This window comes from Ovis canadensis, chromosome 8 (genome assembly GCF_042477335.2).
Source record: "Ovis canadensis isolate MfBH-ARS-UI-01 breed Bighorn chromosome 8, ARS-UI_OviCan_v2, whole genome shotgun sequence".
Lineage (NCBI taxonomy): Eukaryota > Metazoa > Chordata > Mammalia > Artiodactyla > Bovidae > Ovis > Ovis canadensis.
In genome coordinates, this window is record NC_091252.1 from 31,190,586 (window position 1) to 31,210,931 (window position 20,346).

The window sequence follows — 20,346 nt, forward strand, 5'->3', positions numbered from 1 at the left end:
ACTGAAGCAACTTAGCATGCATGCATGCACTCTGCATGTAAGTTAAATAAGCTGTTAAATGAACAGCCTTGTCATACTCCTTTCCCAATTTTGAACCAGTCCATTGTTCCATGTCCGGTTCTAACTGTTGCTTCTTGAGCTTTAAAAATTCCTATTCACTGAACTGGGATCTTTTAAAATTTTTCCTTTTGAACAACAGATTCATACTTTGTTTTCTAGCTATTTGGGGACCTACACTTCACTGAAATGTAAATACAGGAAAGCCTATATTAATCAGTGATTGCCTTAAACAGAAATATGTAAACATATTTCTTCAGGAAAGGGAATGCAATGGACAGCTGAGAACACCTGCAAGGCTCAGGAACTTGGAAGCTGTTGGACTCAAACATCTCTCAAGTTCCCCGAGCCACAACAGATGACCGAGCAGATCAGCATGAGAAGACTCAAAGAAGTCATCAACTCAGCCCAGAACTGGAGCATTTTCTTAAGTCTTCCTTTAGGAAAAAACAACTTGTACTAAAAAGTATTGACAAAGTATTAAAATTTAATATGAGTAAACGTTTTAGATTCATTTTAATATGAAGACGGCTCCCCTGGTGGCTCAGCGGTAAAGAATCCACCTGCCAATGTAGGAGACACAGGTTCGATCCCTGGTCCGGGAAGATCCCACATGCCATGTGGCAACTAAGCCCGTTGGCCACAGCTCCTGAAGCCTGTGACCTAGAGCCCCGTGCTCTGCAACAAGAGAAGACCCCGCAATGAGAAGCCCATTCACTGCAACTAGAGAGAACAGCCCCCACTCACTGCTACTAGAGAAAGCCCTGGCACTTCATTAAAGACCCACCAGAGCCAAAAATAAATAATTTTTAAAAACCCCAAACATAAGGAAAGCACATGTTCAAAATTATAAAAATGTATTCCTCAGTCTATTCAATGAATTGTTTTAATGTCGCTACCATCTTCATAATTACCATGATAACATTTTCATTAGAAAAGTAATATAAACTTTAGAAAACATGAAAAAATAAACTCACTATATTGTCATCAGCCAGAGATAAGCACTCACCTATACGATATATTTATTTGCCTCTGGCTTTTTCTGGGTGTATGCAGCTGGGTTTCTCCCTTTCTCTGCTACATCAGGAACACACTTTTTGCACTGTCTCCCTGTAACTTACAGTACTTCTTGAATATTTGGGGGGAAATGGAGAATTACTGAAACAAGTTAGTTAAGGGATGTGTTCCTCTTAAAAGCAGATAGTACAGTCAGCAGGCTTGGGAGAAGCTGCCAAGAGAAAAACTGTTCTGAGCACTTTTTATTTCTGGTTTCCAGGTGAGGCAGAGCTTAAAGTCTGTATTTCTTATCTGGCATGTTGAGCCTACACTGTACGATGCCTTAATTCACCAGCCAAGGAGACAGAATCACAGAATCTTCAGGATTCTAAATGATCTTGGAAGTTTTCTGTGACACCTCCTAACAGACTGTCCCCTTGTCCACCCCACAGCAGCTCCCCACACGCATCCAGGCCACCATGATGAAGGCTGTAACCTCCACACTTGACATCTTCAGTGATTAGGGCCCCACTGTTTCTGGAGACACCCTATCTCATTTCACATTGTTCAGTTACTCTTCACATGCTATGGAAATTGGCCTCCCAGATCTTCTTTCTGCCTTTTGAAATAACACAGAATGAACCAATTCTTTTTTTTTTTTAATTGGAGTCAGTTGCTTTACAATATTGTATTAGTTTCTATTATGCACACCAAAGTGAATCAGCTCTATGCACACCTCCCTCTTTTTTGGATTCCCTTTCCATTTAGGTCACCACAGAGTCCTGAGTAGAGTTCCCTGTGCTGTATACAGTAGGTTCTCATCAGTTATCCACTGTATGTACTGTGTTGTGTTAGTCACTCAGTCATGTCCAGCTCTTTTCGACCCCACGGACTATTAGCCCGCCAGACTCCTGTCCATGGAATTCTCCAGGCTAGAACACTGGAGTGGGTTACCATTTCTTTCTCCACGGGATCTTCCCAACCCAGGGATCGAACCCAGGTCTCCTGCACGACAGGCAGATTCTTTGCCATCTGAGCCACCAGGGAGCCCTGTCTATTTTATACATAGTATCAGTAGTGTATATATCAATCCTATTTCCCAGTTCCTCCCTTCACCACCACTTCCCCCTTGGTTGTCCATACATTTGTTCTCTATGTCTGTGTCTCTATTTTTGCTTTGTAAATAAGATCGTCTATACTAATTTCTTTTCATATGGATGGACCTAGAGACTGTCACACTGAATGAAGTATGTCTGGGCCACCAGGGAAGCCCATATAATTATATATTAACTATATGTCAATAACGGAGAAGGCAATGGCACCCCACTCCAGTACTCTTGCCTGGCAAATCCCATGGACGGAGGAGCCTGGTGCGCTGCAGTCCATGGGGTCGCTAAGAGTCAGACACGACTGAGCGACTTCACTTTCACTTTTCACTTTCATGCATTGGAGAAGGAAATGGCAACCCACTCCAGTGTTCTTGCCTGGAGAATCCCAGGGATGGGGGAGCCTGGTGGGCTGCCGTCTCTGGGGTCGCAGAGAGTCAGACACGACTGAAGCGACTTAGCAGCAGTAGCAGCAACATACATCAATAAAATTAAAAAATAAATAAAGATGGTACACAGGAGATGGAAAGAAAATTATCAGGAGGGGAAAAAAAGCAAGTAGCCATGTTGGAACAGTCCACATGGTAAGAAGCTGAGAACAGCTTCCAACCAAGAAGAAATTGAGGTCCTCTGTCCAGCAGTCCATCAGTAACTGAATGCTACCAACACCATGTGAGCTTAGAAGCAAATATTTTCCTAGTGGAGCCTCAGATGAAACTGCAGCCCCAGTGACACCCTTGTGTCACCTCGGATACAACCAGGTGAGTGAGTGTCCCCGAAGCAGAGAACTCAGCAGTGCATGCTCAAACTCCTGACCACAGAGTGTGAGAGGTAACACATGTGCTTCAGGCTTCCAAGTTTTGGTAACAGTTATGTGACAACAGATATCTAATATACCCACAATATCAACATATACAAAAAAGAGACACTAGTCCGACTTCTTTGAAGAGATGTGTTTTCAAAATACAAATTTTCCTTCCAGATAAAATCATACTGAGAGCAAATGGTATAAAACCAGCTAGTGTGTCAAATAGGAAACCTGTTTGTCAGCATTTCCAGGTCACTACCACCCAGGAAACCATTTACCTGTTACTCTGAGAAGGAGAGCTCTGTCCAGAGGAGGCAAGGTAAACAGCTAACGTAAGAAAGAAACAACGCTATTTCTCTTGCTGCATGGAATTCTTAAGTTTCTTACACAGGACAGAAAAATAATAAATTAAAACTATACATGGCTAGGAAGTGAAAACTATACCTCAACTTTTTTATGTCTTTTGGTTTACTTCCTAAAGTCATTTAGTACTTCAGCCTGTGCCAAGTAATTTTCGAACTGAGGTAGTATAAATCATTTTAAGATTCAGTTTCTAGGCCAAGTAAACATTCTGTGTCAATCTTGTAAAGAAAGAAAACACATGAAAAGGAAACAACGAGCAAAATCACAGACTTGCTGCTTCCAGAAGCAGGAGGTGCTGAAAGCAAAATTAAAGCCCATCTTCCCTCCTCCTGTAGGAGATAAATGATCAAGCTCCTAGAACACGTACGCCTTCCCTGTGCATAAAGACGTGTCAGTAAATCTTAGGACATTTCCATCACTATACAGATTTTCATATTTCTAATAACTCAAGCCCCTTCCCATAAGCTATAAACCCAACCATTTGAAATAGTAATGTAAATCTGTAAAAAATCAGGTATCAGATTTCCAGGATAGAAATCTGTGAATAGTAAGAGATGAAGAATTGTGAATCTGAATGTAAGACATATACTTAAGAAAAAGGATTTCTGGTGAGTTTATTTTTTTCTGGGAACAATGTATATCACCCAATTTCAATAGGCCTAAGAAATTGGGGTGCAAGGAGGGAGGGGAATAATATAAAAGAGCAGGGCAAATGGCTTCATTGGTCCCAGATACAATGTGACTATTCTGTGCTATAAAATGTTCATGTCCTTGGCTGTATTACCTGAAGCAATTGGAGTAGTTAAATCAATAAATAAATTATAACAAAAGGATGATCTCTTATGAAAATCAGATGGAATTATACTCTTAAGTTATAATAAAGGCTTTTGTTTACCATTTCATTTATAGTATGCTTAATTGGAAATGCTAAAAATAGGAATGCAAGAAAAACCTTGATTTTTATACTTATTATTTCATTTATTCTCAGAAAAGAGAACTGTGCATCTATCTACAAAGTTTTACATCTTATTTGACTTTACTTTGTAAAGAATTTAGGCAGAGCAACAAGCACTAACTTTTTAATGTCTTCCCTGCCGTAAAATTACCCTCAATTACTTACGTCTCTATAGCCATCCACCACATTCCCAGAAATATCTCCTGGTATGTCTCTACAACCAGCTGGGCAGAACTTGCTGAAAAAAAAAAATGGAGTATATATTTTATTAAGGTTTACTTAAATTAAAAAGTATTAAATTATACTTAAAAGTATTCTCTCTCCAGGCAACATGCAGGAACATCTTCCTCTAATGACAAATCAGAAACTTGATTTGTGAAAACACAGGTTAATCTAAGGGCTTCCCTGGTGAGTCAGATGGTAAAGAATCTGCCTGCAATGCAGGAGACATGGGTTCGATCCCTGGGTTGGGATGATCCCTCGGAGAAGAAAGTGACAACCCACTCCAGTATTCTTGCCAAGATCATTCCATGAACAGAGGAACCTGGTGGGCTACAGGACACAGGGTTTCAAAGAGTCAGACACAACTGAGTGACTAACACACACACACGCACAGACTAATCTGTTAATCTGAGGGCAAGTTTTACACAGCAACTATTTGCTTTATATCAGAATTCATTATAAACTCTATGAAACAATGAGCTTCCCTAAAGCATCTTAATTGATTTGAAAATGTCCAAGAAAAAATGTTTTTAAGGAAAAAGATAAAGTTTATAAACACTATATATATAGTGTAATCTTGTTTTTATTTAAAAAATGTTTAAATAACAACTTTATTTTCTGTGGATAAAAAGAAAACAAGGACGAATATCTCTGGATTCCCTTCACTTTCAGTATTGGTAACTGTAAATTTGGATTCACCCTACTAGCACTATCCAGTTAGAACAGAATGGAAGCCAAACATGTAAATTTAAATATTCTAGTAGCCACATTTAAAAAGTCTAAAGAGACAAACACATTAATACTATTAATACATTCTATTTAATCCAATATATTCAAAATTTATCATTTCCACATGTAACGAACAGAAAAATTATCAAGATATTTCTAGTCTTTTGGAAAAACAAATCTTCAACATCTGCAGTATAGTTTCTATTTATAGCACAACTCAATTTGAACCAGTCAAGTTAAATGTATAGTAATGGTCTACATTAATTACAAATTATTTTTGCAATCAGAAAGAAAGGTGTATTTTTTTCAACTTTATTGGGGTATAGTTGACAAAACTGTAAAATATTTACAGCGTACATCATGATGATTTGATATGTATATACATTGTGAAAGAATTGTTCCCATCTAATAAAACACAGCAATCATCTTGTACACACACACACACACACGTGTACATATATATTTTTGTGGTGGGAACATTTAAGTGCAGGAAATGGCAACCCATTCCAGTGTTCTACCTGGAGAATCCCATGGACAGAGAAGCCTGGCAGGACTCCAGCCAGAGGGGTCACAGAGTCGGACACAACTTAGTGACTAAACCACCCCCACCACTCTTGCTGCTGCTAAGTCACTCAGTCATATCCGACTCTTTGCAGCCCCATGGACTGTAGCCCGCCAGGCGCCTCTGTCCATGGGACTTCCCAGGCAAGAATACTGGAGTGGGTTGCCACTTCCTTCTTCAGGGCATCTTCCCAACTCAGGGACAGAACCCGTGTCTCCCGTAGTGGCAGGCGGATTCTTCACCACTGAGCCACTAAGAAGGCCCCTCTACTCTCTTAGCAAATTTCAATTATACAATGTGGTAAGGTCACCATGTTATACATTAGATCCTCAGACCTTATTCATCTTTATAGCTGAAAGTTTATATACCCTTTTATTAGCCTTTCCCTATTTCCCCTAACCCCAGTCCCTAGCAGCTACTCTGTTTCTATGAGTTTGACTAAAATAGGTACATTTACAATTAGGATTCCACTGACACCCCACTCCAGTACTCTTGCCTGGAAAATTCCACGGATGGAGGAGCCTGGTAGGCTGCAGTCCATGGGATCGCTAAGAGTCGGACGTGACTGAGCAACTTCCCTTTCACTTTTCACTTTCATGCATTGGAGAAGGAAATGGCAACTCACTCCAGTGTTCTTGCCTGGAGAATCCCAGGGATGGGGGAATCTGGTGGGCTTCCGTCTACGGGGTCACACAAAGTCGGACACGACTAAAGTGACTTAGCAGCAGCAGCAAGAGTCATTTTTCAAGAAACTTTCCAGAAGCATGTCATGGCATATGGTCTGGTTGAAGGGGCTTAGGCTGTGGTGACCTGGGCTCTGTTACTACCTAACTAGCTGTGTGACCCCGAGTATTGCATATAATCCCCTTTAAATTCAGTTTCCTCTTCTGTAGTTCCTTCCAGCATCAACATATCAATAGGCTATGAAAGACAACTATTCATCTAAAAAACACACAAAAGGAAACTCAAAACATTACGTGAACACTGACAGCTTTGAAGATGAATGCCATAAGCCCTGGTTGCTATATATACCATATTACAATAATGTTTGTTTGGTTTGCTCAAGAAGAATGCACCAGCCCAAACAGATTCCAAAATAGCAGCAGCTTTTATTTCATTTCCTCTCAATTTCTTCCTGCAGACTTAGCAAGTCAGATGTGTGACAACACCTAATTATCAAAACTACCCAAGTACATGGTTTATAATTCTTCCCCACTGACCTAATGGAATCCAGCACTGCAGCAATAATCAAGGAATTAAGAAACAGAAATAACGGAAATCCTATTACAGGCTTACAGTTCCTTATCCTAGCCCTTAGAGCCAGATATATTGCAGAATTCAGAATTTGAAGGATTTTGGAAAAGTAAAACAGCGCTAACAGTGTATATGATATAAAACCCTACTGAGGTCTGCAAATATTAATCAGAACTTCAATATCTCTACCAAATACATAGATAGTTGTATTGGACCAAAAGGATAAAGATAAAACAGCCTCATGTCTAATTTAGTCCAATTTTGCTGTCAGATGAATCTACGGTCACATTAACCAGGTGCTGCCACCAAATGAATTACAAAAATTATTTGACTTTTCCAGCTTTCTACATTTTCTACATTTCATGAGAGATGAAAGATTATGGCTCCGTACTAGTCATCATACCTCATCTTTAACAAAATACTACAAATCGGCTGGGCCACAGCTTAGATGACCTGGCACCATAATACCACACTGTGGGGCTGAGCATATTCCTATCTCTAACCCAAAGGCCTCAGCACCACCGGGGCTATTCACAGATGGCTGGAAAGAAAATGCTGGTGAATGTCCACACTGGATGAACAGCAACTTTAAGGGCAACATGTAATTATTGGTCATTTTTGTTTCGTCTTTTCTGCACTAGACTTCATATTAGTAAACAGTAGGGTTGATTCTGCATATAAAAGAATCTCATTTATTAGAATGTTAGATGGATAGGACCATGGATCCTTGAGCTTGACTTTTGGAGTATACTTATTTATTGTGTAGCTATTGATATACAAAATCCACAGAATTGTACTTGGCACTAAGAAACACTCTAAGGAGTTAAGAGTTGTTGTTAGTGTTTTTTGTTGACAATGACTTCTAGACCAGCGGTTCTCAGCTAGAGGTGATTTCTGCCCACCCGGAAACACTTGGAAATGTCTGGAGATGTTTATCACAACTGGCACACACAGGCCAGGGATGCTGTTAAATATCCACAGTGCACAGAACAGCTCTTCACAAGAACAAATCGTCCAAAATACCAGCAGTGCCAAGGTTGAGAAATCCCCTCTAGGCTCTTGTTTCAGAAATGAGAAAATGTACATCAAAGAGATCAAGTAACTTTTCCAGTTAAAGTAATGCTGGAGTGAAATTTTCATCTCCTATTCTCAGTAGGTCTCTTTCCTGTGGGAAAGAGAAAATGAACCCCCTCCAGAATCACAAAAGTCACTCCCAAATGCTGGCCAGGTAATAAATGTATAGACTCCATTTTGGCACACTGGTACTAGAGTAGAACTCAGGGGTCAGCAAACTATAACCCATTGGCCAAATCCAACCTGCACTTTTTTTTTTTAATAAAGTTTTATCAGAACACAGCCATGCTCATTCGTTCACACTGTCTATGGCTGCTTTTGCACTACAAAGGCAACAGAAACTGCATGAACAGATAAAAAAAGCCTGCACAGCCTGCAAAACCTAAAGTATTTACTATCTGGCCTTTGACAGAAAGTTTGCTGATCTCTGCTGTACAAGAAACCATTTCAAATATTCCTGATTCATTACAACACAGATGATTTTTTAAATTGATACAAATAAAAGTACTTTATCTGGCTTAATGTCAAGGAAAACAAAAGAGCAACAAATGACTGCAGCCCACGTAGAACACTGTATTTACCTGTATTCTGTCTTCAAATAATGGTTAGCTCGTTCCAAACACGTTATTAAATCTGTCATAAACAAAGACAACTGCAATTAGCAGACTGAACAGAAGTCAGGACACTCATGTTCTAAAGATTTCTTTTAAAATGAAACAGTTTCGGAAAAGTATTTATGTATTCTCTAGTTATCTGAACTTTTCTGTTTAAAAATAAATAAAAACTGATACACTAATCCCAGGATTTCATTAGTTGCCCCTTCGTCTTTCTTTTCTACTATCAATGATGGTTCTTCACCGTTTATCCAGTGGATGGTAACAGAATCTTTTTCCAACCAAAAAACAACGTTGGTTCGTTACTATTGACTACACACCTACAAAGATCATGTACCTTCTACTGGCAGGTAGAAAACAATTTCAAGAGCCCATGTGGTTTACAGAGAAGGTTCAGGAACATTTTAATTTGACAGTTTATCTAGTGGCATTTAGCTGGAACACAAAGTGCCTATCAGCTTTGATCAATGAGGTCCAAAGACTTAAAAGAAAGGTGCTCTCTGAGCAACTTATAGAACTGAACTTATACTAAGGATGGAAACTCGAAGATGCTGTGGATTTGTGTGCTTTTTGATGCACTTACAGTAGTTTCCAAAATATATTTGCTGCAGGAGTTCTTTCCTTAATCTTTTCAGTGGTTCTTAGGAAGCAACCTATGCCAATCACTGGCCACACAGGGGCCTGCTAGGATTGCTCAGATCTGGTTGGCTGAGCAGGAAATAAATGGAGTACCCTGTTCCCAGAGTTCTTTCTGCTACAGGGAACTGAGCAGAAACTGTGGGCATGTCTGAGGCCCTGGAGAGGCCCTGGGCTGCATGGAAATGGCTCTGGAGTTGGAGACCTGGAACAGAGGCCATGTTTTCCTTCCCCATCCGTGTTCATGCTCCTCTTCTCTCCCGCTGATGTGCAGCTTGATGAATGGGGCACTCAGTGACAGTGACTTCATCCTTCTCGCCTTGCATGCTCCCAGGCTGGTATGCTGGTGTGTATGAGGGCTGGGGCAGGGGGTATCACTGGTTAAAAGGCTTGTCTCCTGGACTAAGAAGGGGGTTGGGGGAGAGCTCCAGAGAACAGCCAGACCTCAGGAGGGTCAGGTGCATATCCCTAAAGATACACAATCCAAGCTTTCTTGGAAAATTAAGTCAACCCTCTCCCATATAAGTCAGTGATCAATCTAACATGTGCTATGAAAGTATTCAGTTCAGACCTAACTAAATACCTATGAAGATACTGTGTTCCTCTCTTCCCTCACATCTCAATTCTGATTCTGAGGTCACAGTTCTGTCCAGAGATGATGACTAGCAAGAGGAGTTCTAAGACAGATAAAGGTTTACAGATTCATGCTGGTTATTCCGCCATACCTGGATGGTCACTGCTCGCATAGGTTAGCAAAAAACCCCGCCCGGAAATGTGGGATCCACTCTCAAAGCGCACAGTTACTTCATTGGTGTTCAGCAAAAGTTCTTTGGGCATAGTCATGCTTCCACAATACGGACCTGAAAACAAAGCATGCTGGTGGCTCATTTCAAAATTTAGACCAGTACAAAGAATTTGCTCATGCATTTCTCTTCCTTAAAGGTCAAATTTACCAAACAACACACACATAGGATTATCATCTTTACCAACTGAAATTTTGCTTTGTACTGAGACTGAGAGGCAGAGACTGATGGTAAACTTAATTACACAGACAAACCGGGGCGGGGACAGTGGCCAACTCTAGGTAGGCAACAGGCTGGAAGTAGTTGATTTAATCATGAACAACCCGAAGTATAGGTTTTTATTTTTGTAAGAACACTACTAACTAAAATCAAATATATTAGGGGACTTCCCTGGCAGGCCAGTGGTTAAGACTCTGTCCTTCCAATATGCAGGGGGCATGAATTCAATCCCTCATGAGGGAACTAAGATCACCCATGCTGTTCAGTATAGCCAAAATAAAATAAATAAATTGTTTAATAAAATCAAATATATTGGGGGCTTCCCAGGTGGTGCCAGTGGTATAAAAAAAAAAATCCACCCCAATGCAAGAGACGCAGGTTTGATCCCTGGGTTGGGAAGATTCCCTGGAGAGGTAAATGGCAACACACTCCAGTATTCTTGCCTGGAAAACTCCACTGACGAGGAGCTTGGCAACTCCAGCCCATGGGGCCGCAAAGAGCCAGACAAGACTGCGCACGAGTGCACGCACGCACACAGATGTGCCAGACAGTGAGGACGGTGCTGTTACACAAGTGATGTTCCAGGGGCCTCTAAGTGTGCTTAAAAGGAGAAAAAAAAGAAAAAGTGAAAGCGTTAGTTGCTCAGTTGTGTCCGAATCTTTGCGACCCCATGGACTGTGGCCCACCAGACTCCTCTCCTCTGTCCATGGAATTCTTCAGGCAACAATACTGGGGTGGGTTACCATTCCCTTCTTCATGGGAATCCTTCTGACTCAGAGATCGAACCCAGGTCTCCTGCATTGTGGACAGATTCTTTACCATCTGAGCCACCAGGGAAGCCCAAATTTGCTTAAAGTATGGTCTAAATAATTGTGCCCTAATAAAATTCATATGATGAAATTCTAATGTCTGATGACCTGACTCTTGAGAAACCTATATGCAGGTCAGGAAGCAACAGTTAGAACTGGACATGGAACAACAGACTGGTTCCAAATAGGAAAAGGAGTACGTCAAGGCTGTATATTAGAAACGCTGGGCTGGAAGAAGCACAAGCTGGAATCAAGATTGCCAGGAGAAATATCAATAACCTCAGATATGCAGATGACACCACCCTTATGGCAGAAAGTGAAGAGGACTTAAAAAGCCTCTTGATGAAAGTGAAAGTAGACAGTGAAAAAGCTGGCTTAAAGCTCAACATTCAGGAAGCGAAGATCATGGCATTTGGTCCCATCACTTCATGGGAAATAGATGGGGAAACAGTGGAAACAGTGTCAGATTTTATTTTGGGGGGCTCCAAAATCACTGCAGATGGTGACTGCAGCCATGAAATTAAAAAACGCTTACTCTTTGGAAGGAAAGTTATGACCAACCTAGATAGCATATTCAAAAGCACAGATATTACTTTGCCAACAAAGGTCCATCTAGTCAAGGCTATGGTTTTTCCTGTGGTCATGTATGGATGTGAGAGTTGGACTGTGAAGAAAGCTGAGTGCCGAAGAATCGATGCTTTTGAACTGTGGTGTTGGAGAAGACTCTTGAGAGTCCCTTGGACAGCAAGGAAATCCAACCAGTCCATTCTAAAGGAGATCAGTCCTCGGTGTTCATTGGAAGGACTGATGCTAAAGCTAAAACTCCAATACTTTGGCCACCTTATGCGAAGAGTTGACTCACTGGAAAAGACCCTGATGCTGGGAGGGATTGGGGGCAGGAGGAGAAAGGGATGACAGAGGATGAGATGGCTGGATGGCATCACCGACTCGATGGACATGAGTTTGAGTAAACTTTGGGAGTTGGTGATGGACAGGGAGGCCTGGCGTGCTGCGACTCATGGGGTTGCAAAGAGTCAAACATGACTGAGTGGCTGAACTGAACTGAACTGAACTGAAATGAATGTCTGATGTGACAGTATGGTGAGGTCTTGGGGAGGTGCTTACTTTAACGAGGGCAAAGCCCTCATGAATGGGATTAGAGCCTTCATAAAGAAGGCCCCAGTGAGTTGGCTTGCCCCTTCCAGCAGGTGAAGACAGCAAGATGGCTATGAGCCAGGAACTGGGCTCTCACCCACCACTATACTATACGCACCAGCACTGTGATCCTGAGCTCCCAGCCTCCAGACTGTGAGAAATGAATGTCTGCTATGCATAAGCTGCCTGGTCTATGATATTTTGTTATAGAAGCCTGGAGAGACTAAGAGAGATAGCAAAGAAAACGGTATCACAAAAATATATTCTAGGGGCCTCTGAGGGCTTCCCTGGTGGCTCAGCTGGTAAAGAATTCTACAGCGCGGGAGACCTGGGTTTTATCTCTGGGTTGGGAAGATCCTCTGGAGGAGGGCATGTCAACCCACTCCATATTCTTCCTTGGGGAATCCCCATGGACAGAGGAGCCTGGCAGGCTACTAGCCCATGAGGTTGCAAAGAGTCAGACACAGCTGAGCAACTAAGCACAGGGGCCTCCTAAATTTGTTCAAAGAAACTCACAAATCCCCTTTTTCCAAGAAAGTGCCACCATTGTATAGCACAGGGAACTATATTCAATATTTTGTATTAACTATAACGGAAAAGCACCTGAATAAAAAATATGTGTGCACATAACTAAATCACTTTGCTGTACATTTGAAACTAACACAACAGTGTAAATCAACTCTACTACAATTAAAAAACAAATGTACATGAAGAAAAGAAAGTTCCACAATTTAAAGACTGTCCCATACATGGTAAAAATCTATGTTCATGCAGTTTACTGACTTCTCTTTCTCTTCTCTACCACTCTTAACAGTAACTTCTGATTAATGTATATAACTTCCTTTGATTTGTAAAATGAAGTTTATAAGAAAGCAGAGTAATTTCTAAAGGCTTTTGAAATACCACGGTATAGATTATACAATTAAGAGTATAACATATTGTTTCTAGACTATGTTGCTTGAAAAGCAATAAGAAGTTCTATGAACTTTTACGAGACAAAATTAGATTTGGAGCTTAAAAAAAAAGACCTTCCTAAGACTACGCAAGTAGAAGTTTAGTTTGTAAATTGTCATCTTGAGAGTCAAGTATGCAAGACATGATGATTTCTCTGAAAACAGGGATGAGCAAACAAATTCTGAATGGAGGTACTCTTCATCAACTTCTCCCAAAATAGAACAGCATAGAAAGGGCTAATTGCAACAACAATGACTACATCAGGTTAAGGGAAGAAGACATGCCAAGTCAGCATGAGTACAACTGGTCATACCAGCCAAAGCCAATATAGGAACCAAAAATGGCTTAAATAGGCAGAAGAAGATTGTGAACCCAGCTCAGCCTTCCTCTCCTGACATAAGCGATCAGATTTCTCTTTGTCCGGTCCGGATGTCATATTCTGAAAATGTGATGAAATGAGAGAGATGTTGTGTGTTTACATGCCACACATCTCTGCTGCTCCCTATTATTAAATGATAATGAAATCCAAATAAAAAAGATTGTTTCTCTCTTTAGAAATACTTGTATATAATTAATTACCTGAGTTAATACTCACAAATTATTTAGAATGGAACCTAGGATATAAAGAGTCACTCATGCACTAAATACCTGTTAAATGAATATACAAAAACAAACAAATAATGCCTGTCTTCCTTTTATACTATATTCCGTGGGGTTAGGGACTTTCCTATCCATCACTTTCTCTCAGAAAACTTGTACATGTGGCAGCTTTCCAAATATTGTCTGAATCTAAATGAAGTTAAATGTTTTTCTACTTGCAACAGTTGGTTTTTAAAAACAAAACATGATTATAAAGATACATAAAATATTTAATCTTGTCATTACAAAATATCATGAAGAAATAAGCAAGAAAATTATAGAAAAGAAAGGAAAGAAAATCATTAGTGTGGTAGCTATATGGGATTTTTTGATCTTTAAGAGTGCTCATAAGCACAGAAGATAAGCAATTAATACTAAATCCATTTTTGCATAATAAAGTAGAATGAGAAGATTTTTTCAAAATTAAAGTGAGTCATTACTGTGCTTGACTTTTGCAACTGATTCTCAGTTTTAACTACATTTCAAATTCATTTGTTCTTTGCACAGGTTAAGTGAGATACTTGCTTTGCAAACCTAACAACAAAGATGAAATAACTAGTTACTTGTTGCTATTAATAAGTCAAAATATTTTCCTAACCCATATTTACTTTTTCCAAGAAGAAATAACAACATGAAGGCTTATCCGAACAGTGATGATGACACCATACCAATCTCTCCTTTAACTTCTATTACATTCCAACAAGTTCTAACAAAAACAGTGAGGAAAAGCAAGTCTAAATTGATTATCAGTGGGAAATTGACATTTTTCTCGTTGAAGTATATTTGACATATAACACTAATTTAAGGTAGACAACACGTTAGTTTGGCGTCTTTATGTATTTTAATACGATAGTCATTGTAGGGATAATTAGCATGTGCACTGCTGTTAGTTGCTCAGTTGTGTCCCACTCTTTGCGACCCCATGGGGGTCCTCTGTAGCCCGCCAGGGTCCTCTGTCCAAGGAGTTCTCTAGCAAGAATACTGGGGTGGGTTGCCATTTCCTTCTCCAAATTAGCATATCTATCATATTACTTATCATTTCTTCTGAGTGGTTGCAACAATTAAGTAGTAGTCTTTCAGCAAGGTGATGATTACAATAAAGTATTGTTGTCTGTATTCACTAAACTGTGCATTAAATCTCTAGGGTTTATTTGTTACTCACTGCAAGTTTGTACCCTTAAACAACATCAATCCTATTTTCCCACCCTCCATCCCCTGGTAGCTACCATTTTGCTGTCTGTTTTTATGAACTGGTCTTTTCTTAGATTCCATATGTAAATGGAGATCGTACACTATTCGTCTTTTTCTATCTGACTCATCTCACGTAGCAATATGTGCTCAAGGTCCATCTACGTTGTTGCAAATGACAGGATGTCCTACTTTCTCACGGTTGAATAATTGGACGGTTTTTTTTTTTTTTAGATTTTCATGGAACAATTGAAAGGAAAGGCTGCAAAATCATAAATACTTTACATGTATAGATAAGAGTGCATGCCATCATGCTAACTTGCTGTGCAATACATATTAATTTCCCAAATCAAAAACACATAGTAAAACTCTAATTTGGCTGCATCCCCCGCAAAGTCCCAGTAAACATTTCTGGAAGAAGTTCAAAGAAAGATAATGTAAACACACACATCCTTTAATCACCCTTAACCCACCGAAACCATCCTTCCCACATTCTCACTGATATGCTGCAAAAACATAACTAAACCTTAGCAGGGATAGGATATGCCCTGCCTATACAAATGCCATCATTAAAAGTTTTTTGATAGGTTCATCAAGGCACAGCCACCACACAGCAGGAGGCAGCTTTAGTCCAGAGCAGGGAACTGAAGCTGGGAACCGGCTGCTCCACTTCCTTTGGCAAAACATTTAAATTATTGCCTGTCTGAAGGTCTGACAGATAAAGATTCCATTTCACAGACTTAAGAGTTAATACCTGCATTCCTGGGGTTAAAAGGGAAAAGTGATGAAAACAGAAAAGTGTGATTGGCAGTGAGAAGGAGAAAGAATTAATTAGAAACCACAGAAGGATCCTAGAAGCCTATCCTAAGTTCTCTCTTTCAGTTTTTTTTAACTAATTATTAATTTATTTTAATTAATTAACTTTTTGGCTGCCTTGGGTCTTTGTTGCTGCGTGTGGGCTCCTTCCAGTTGCAGAGAGTGGGGGCTGCTCTCTACCTGCGGTGCCCGAGCTTCTCACTGTGCGGGCTTCTCATTGCAGAGCACAAGCTCTAGGCTCGTGGACTTCATGAGCTGTAGCTCGTGGGCCCTTGAGTGTGGGCTTCAGCTGCTGTGGCACACGGGCTTAGTAGTTTGGCAGCATATGGCATCTTCTCGAACCAGGGATCGAACCCAGGTCCCCTGCATTGGCAAGTGAATTCTTGACAACCGAGCCACCAGGAAGTCCTACATTCTCAGTTTTCAGCCAGACTCCCTTGAGGATATCTTTTTCTACGAAAGACTTTCTCCACCCACACCTGCCCAAAAGAGGTATTTACTCTTGGGTACTGTCTGTCTCAATTTTTAAAAAGGATCTACACCTGTATTTGAACAATACACGATGACAGTGTCATTGGAAATGCATTAAGAGCTCAGAGGTGACTTCTAGCTTTGGCTGTGGTTATATTCTCTTCCTGCGCAGTGTTCCTAGACTGGTAAAACTGCCTCAATTCCCATTCAAGGCTGAACCCTAACCCTTTTGAGTGGTTCTTTAGAACTCTAGCAGACCCAAGAGCAAGCCTCACAATCTGCATGGATGTTTGCTTTACAACTGGAAGTGCTGTGTGTTTCACAGAACTTGGACTTGCTGTCCAACTCCGACCTCCTCCCTACCTCTAGCCTTGTCTGGGAAGCAGGTTCCATCTTTGTAGTCACAAATTCCCATCCGACTGGGAGACAGCAGAAAGGCAGTTCATCAAGTAGTAAGAAAATCGCGAGAAATAAATCCTTCTGCCTTTTGTGGTTTGTAGTGAGTCACCCTGGATTGTGGGAAAAGCCATCAGTGATACCAAATGGAGGAGCACTGTGGCGTTTGGCACCAGACATGAGGCCAGGAGCTGACAGACAATGGACTGACTCCTTGGACAAAAGGAACAAGGGCCAGGAACCCTAGGAGCTGCCTGCTTTGAGCACAGTGGGCCAGTTCCTCTCAGCACATCCCCTGTTCCACAAGCAGCTGAGAGGGGAAACCCTTTATCTTCCCACGTGTGAATAAAAGCAAACTGTCCTACCAGGAAGAATGAACTGTTTGCCTGGAGCCAGCCCTCTGGAATCTCTGGCAACCTGACAACCCGTGCAGCAATTCATCCTCACGCTCCATTCTCCATGGCCTGTCTGCCTAAGTTTCCGGATACAAGGCAGTATTTTGTTTAATAACTGTTCCAAGTCATTTCAGATGGGTTTATGCTTTTAATCTTGAAACTGATGGCACTAAATTATTGTTTCACCTGTGAAAAGATGTGTTTAAAAGATGCTATGCATGCTGTTAAAAGAAACCAAAGAGGAGATCTCTCCCTCTCCAGATCCAGGGGTGAAAACAGAGACCAAATGGAAAACTAACTTGCCGGAGATTTGTCATAAATCAAACCGAACAACCACCACCAAAAAACTCCTAAAAGCCTCCATTAGCCTTATGAGCACCATCTTACTCACACATTTAATTTTTCATGGCAGATAAGAACATGCCGATGAGATGAAGTGATGCTCCCTGGGCAAGCCACTGGCAGAGCCAGCCACATGGTGTGCCATCGGCCAGCTGCCACGCAAGTGGTACCTGATGTGGCCCAGATCTGAGTGTAGAGATGCACTGATAAAACAATCTCCAGGAAAGCTGCAAATGCCACCGGACTTCTGTCCATTTTCCATTTGTCTTTTTGGTTTTTTTTTTTTCCCTGTGCAGTCAAATGGCAGGGTTTGTCTTTGCTAGCTAACTGCAATAGGCCACTGTACAAAATTACAGAATTTTCAGGGCCATTTTCTTTGAAAAGGAGGGAAATTTGCATAAAAAAGGGATATTCCTGGACTGTGCCATTAAAACCATAGTCACGTAAGAATATAAGTGGTATCCCTGGAGAGTTTTGGTCTCTGGTTCCCAGACAAGAAGCAGTGACAGATGACAAATGAACCAGGCAGATTCCTAGACAAAGGTGCAGCTTTCCTTGGGGCTACAGGACTTGGGTCAAGAAGAGCCTTCACTCCAGAACCTACCTAGGCGATCACTTTTCACCAACAAAAGATGGCAATTTGCTGAAATGAATCACAGTGTATCTCTGGGGAAGTGCTTGAGGAAAAGGAGAAGGAAGAGGCCAATATCTTTTCTCCTTGAGGCTTATGGTTATGTTAATGAGACATCTAGCATGGAACATTCTGGCTGACACAACTTTTTTAAAAGATACGTTTTATTTGTATTTTTAAAAAACTTTTGTCCATGCCACGCAGCATGTGGGAACCTTAGGGCCCCAGCCATGGATGGAACCAGCACCCCCTGCAGCAGTGGACTGCCAGGGAAGTCCCCTAACTTTTTCATATGCTTACAATTCTTTCTGAATTCTATCTTGGTATAAAAGGCAAAACAAAGCAAAAGAAAAAGCAGTCCTGCTTAAGCATTTCCACCAAAGCCACCTCAGTGATAGAAGAGAATGCATTTCTGGGGTGTGGGAAGCCCCAAAATAATTTTCCAAAAGCTTCTTCATAGGCTTTTGTTTTATCTTCAGAGAAGTCATAAGAATTCTGCATTCTCCGTAATATGGCTTTGAGACATAAACCATGTATAAAATAGAGGCTGCCAATCTTGCATTTTTCTCTATTTGGAATTTTCTTAAATCAACAGAGAAGTCATAATGATTAGATCTTATTGCAATATGCCAGATACGTATCATTCTAACCTATTATCACAGAAATCGTGTTGTAGTTATGAGTCAAAACACTCAGTATTATTTCCGACTTTTCCCATTTCTCTTGTTCCTGGTGTAATATAAATATTAATGGCTGACTTCACATTGTTGTATTTCTAACTCACTGACAATGGTTAAAAAAATACTGGGGGTGGAGGTGGGAGTACAGGAAATGTAAGAGAACAATTCTGGAACTTCCTGGGTTTTCCATAGCCCAAGTCATTTAGCAACACAGCTAATTTAACTGACTATAATTAGGTTCACTGACCATGATGTCTCCCTTAATTTTTTAACTAAGAAGTGCTTTTTTAAGCCTTAAATTTATACTAGCACTCTGCATGTGAGTGATTTCTCAAAATTCCATTTGGTTCTCAGGACACCCACCCCTAGGGGAAGGCCTGCAGAGGTCTCCATTTCTTCCAGCAAATAATGAACAAGAATTACAGTTCACTTCTGCACAAACCACGAGATCAGATAGCTTTTGTCACCCTGAATGGGAATGGCACGGTGCTTAAGAATGGGGTCCCTTAGAGCCAAATGTCCAGATTTGAATCCCAGATCTCGTTAAGCGATTATAAGCAAGTGACTTGACCTCTTTGAGCTTCAGTTTCCTTATGTGTGGATGCTAATAATAGGCCCCCTCTTACAGGGCTATTATGAGGGTTAAGTGAGTAACTCTAGAGCCCCAAAGCCCAGTGTACAGCACAGCTGAACGCTCTATTGCAGGCACCTTCTATACAGTGTCATGGTCTTTTGTATATAATAAGTAGAGTCCTAAAATTGTAGGTAAATCAAGTCTTTCTTTAAATGCAGAACAGATGTTTATTGATAGAGGAATCTTATTATATATCTCCCTACAGTGTGAGTAAAGATACTCAAATTTATAAGCTTATAGACTTTTAAATGTATGTTTACCAAAATCAAGCGGCATGCAATTTGATTCATTAAATGTTGACTGAGAGTCTGCAAGTGTAAGATTATGACAAGCAACAGGGGATGTTCAAAGGATGAATCAAATGCAGTTCCTTCTTCAGGAAACCCCATATCAGTTGAAAGGCTAAAATAATGATCTCCACCTGAGACTGGTGCTCCACTGGAAACCAACGTGAGCCCAAGAGGACTATCTGGAGCTGCTGCACATCAGAGGAGGCTCTAGAGCAACTAGCATCGGATTTGCTTTCTCTTCACAGTGTGTGTGTGTGTGTGTGTGTGTGTGTGTGTGTGTGTGGCACGTGGAAGAAACGACAGCATCAAATGTACTGGACATGAAACTGTGTGATGTGTTTCTTTGGAAAGGGCATAGAGATGCGAAGACTCAGAGATGTGGCTGAATGTGGGTGGGGAAGAGAGTGAGTGAGCCAGCCTTGAACACCAAGCTAGCAATTATTGTCTGTAGACAGTGGGGCGCACAATTAACCATTTTTGAAATAAAGAAAGAAATTATCACAACAATATTTAACAAGATAATCTTAGACGGCCTGGAGGGAATGGAG

General features: G+C 40.8%; 1 protein-coding gene across 2 annotated transcripts in view; it reads right to left on the reverse strand.

Annotated features, from left to right (window-relative positions):
* Positions 1-20,346, reverse strand: part of DCBLD1 (discoidin, CUB and LCCL domain containing 1) — a 75,718-nt gene that overhangs the window by 20,487 nt on the left and 34,885 nt on the right. For both annotated transcript variants that reach the window (XM_069599169.1, XM_069599170.1), the window contains exons 3-5: positions 10,102-10,236; positions 8,708-8,759; positions 4,451-4,523 (exon numbers count right to left, since the gene is read on the reverse strand). In XM_069599169.1, the coding sequence (XP_069455270.1) occupies positions 4,451-4,523; positions 8,708-8,759; positions 10,102-10,236 (260 nt within the window). The remainder of the gene's footprint in view (positions 1-4,450; positions 4,524-8,707; positions 8,760-10,101; positions 10,237-20,346) is intronic.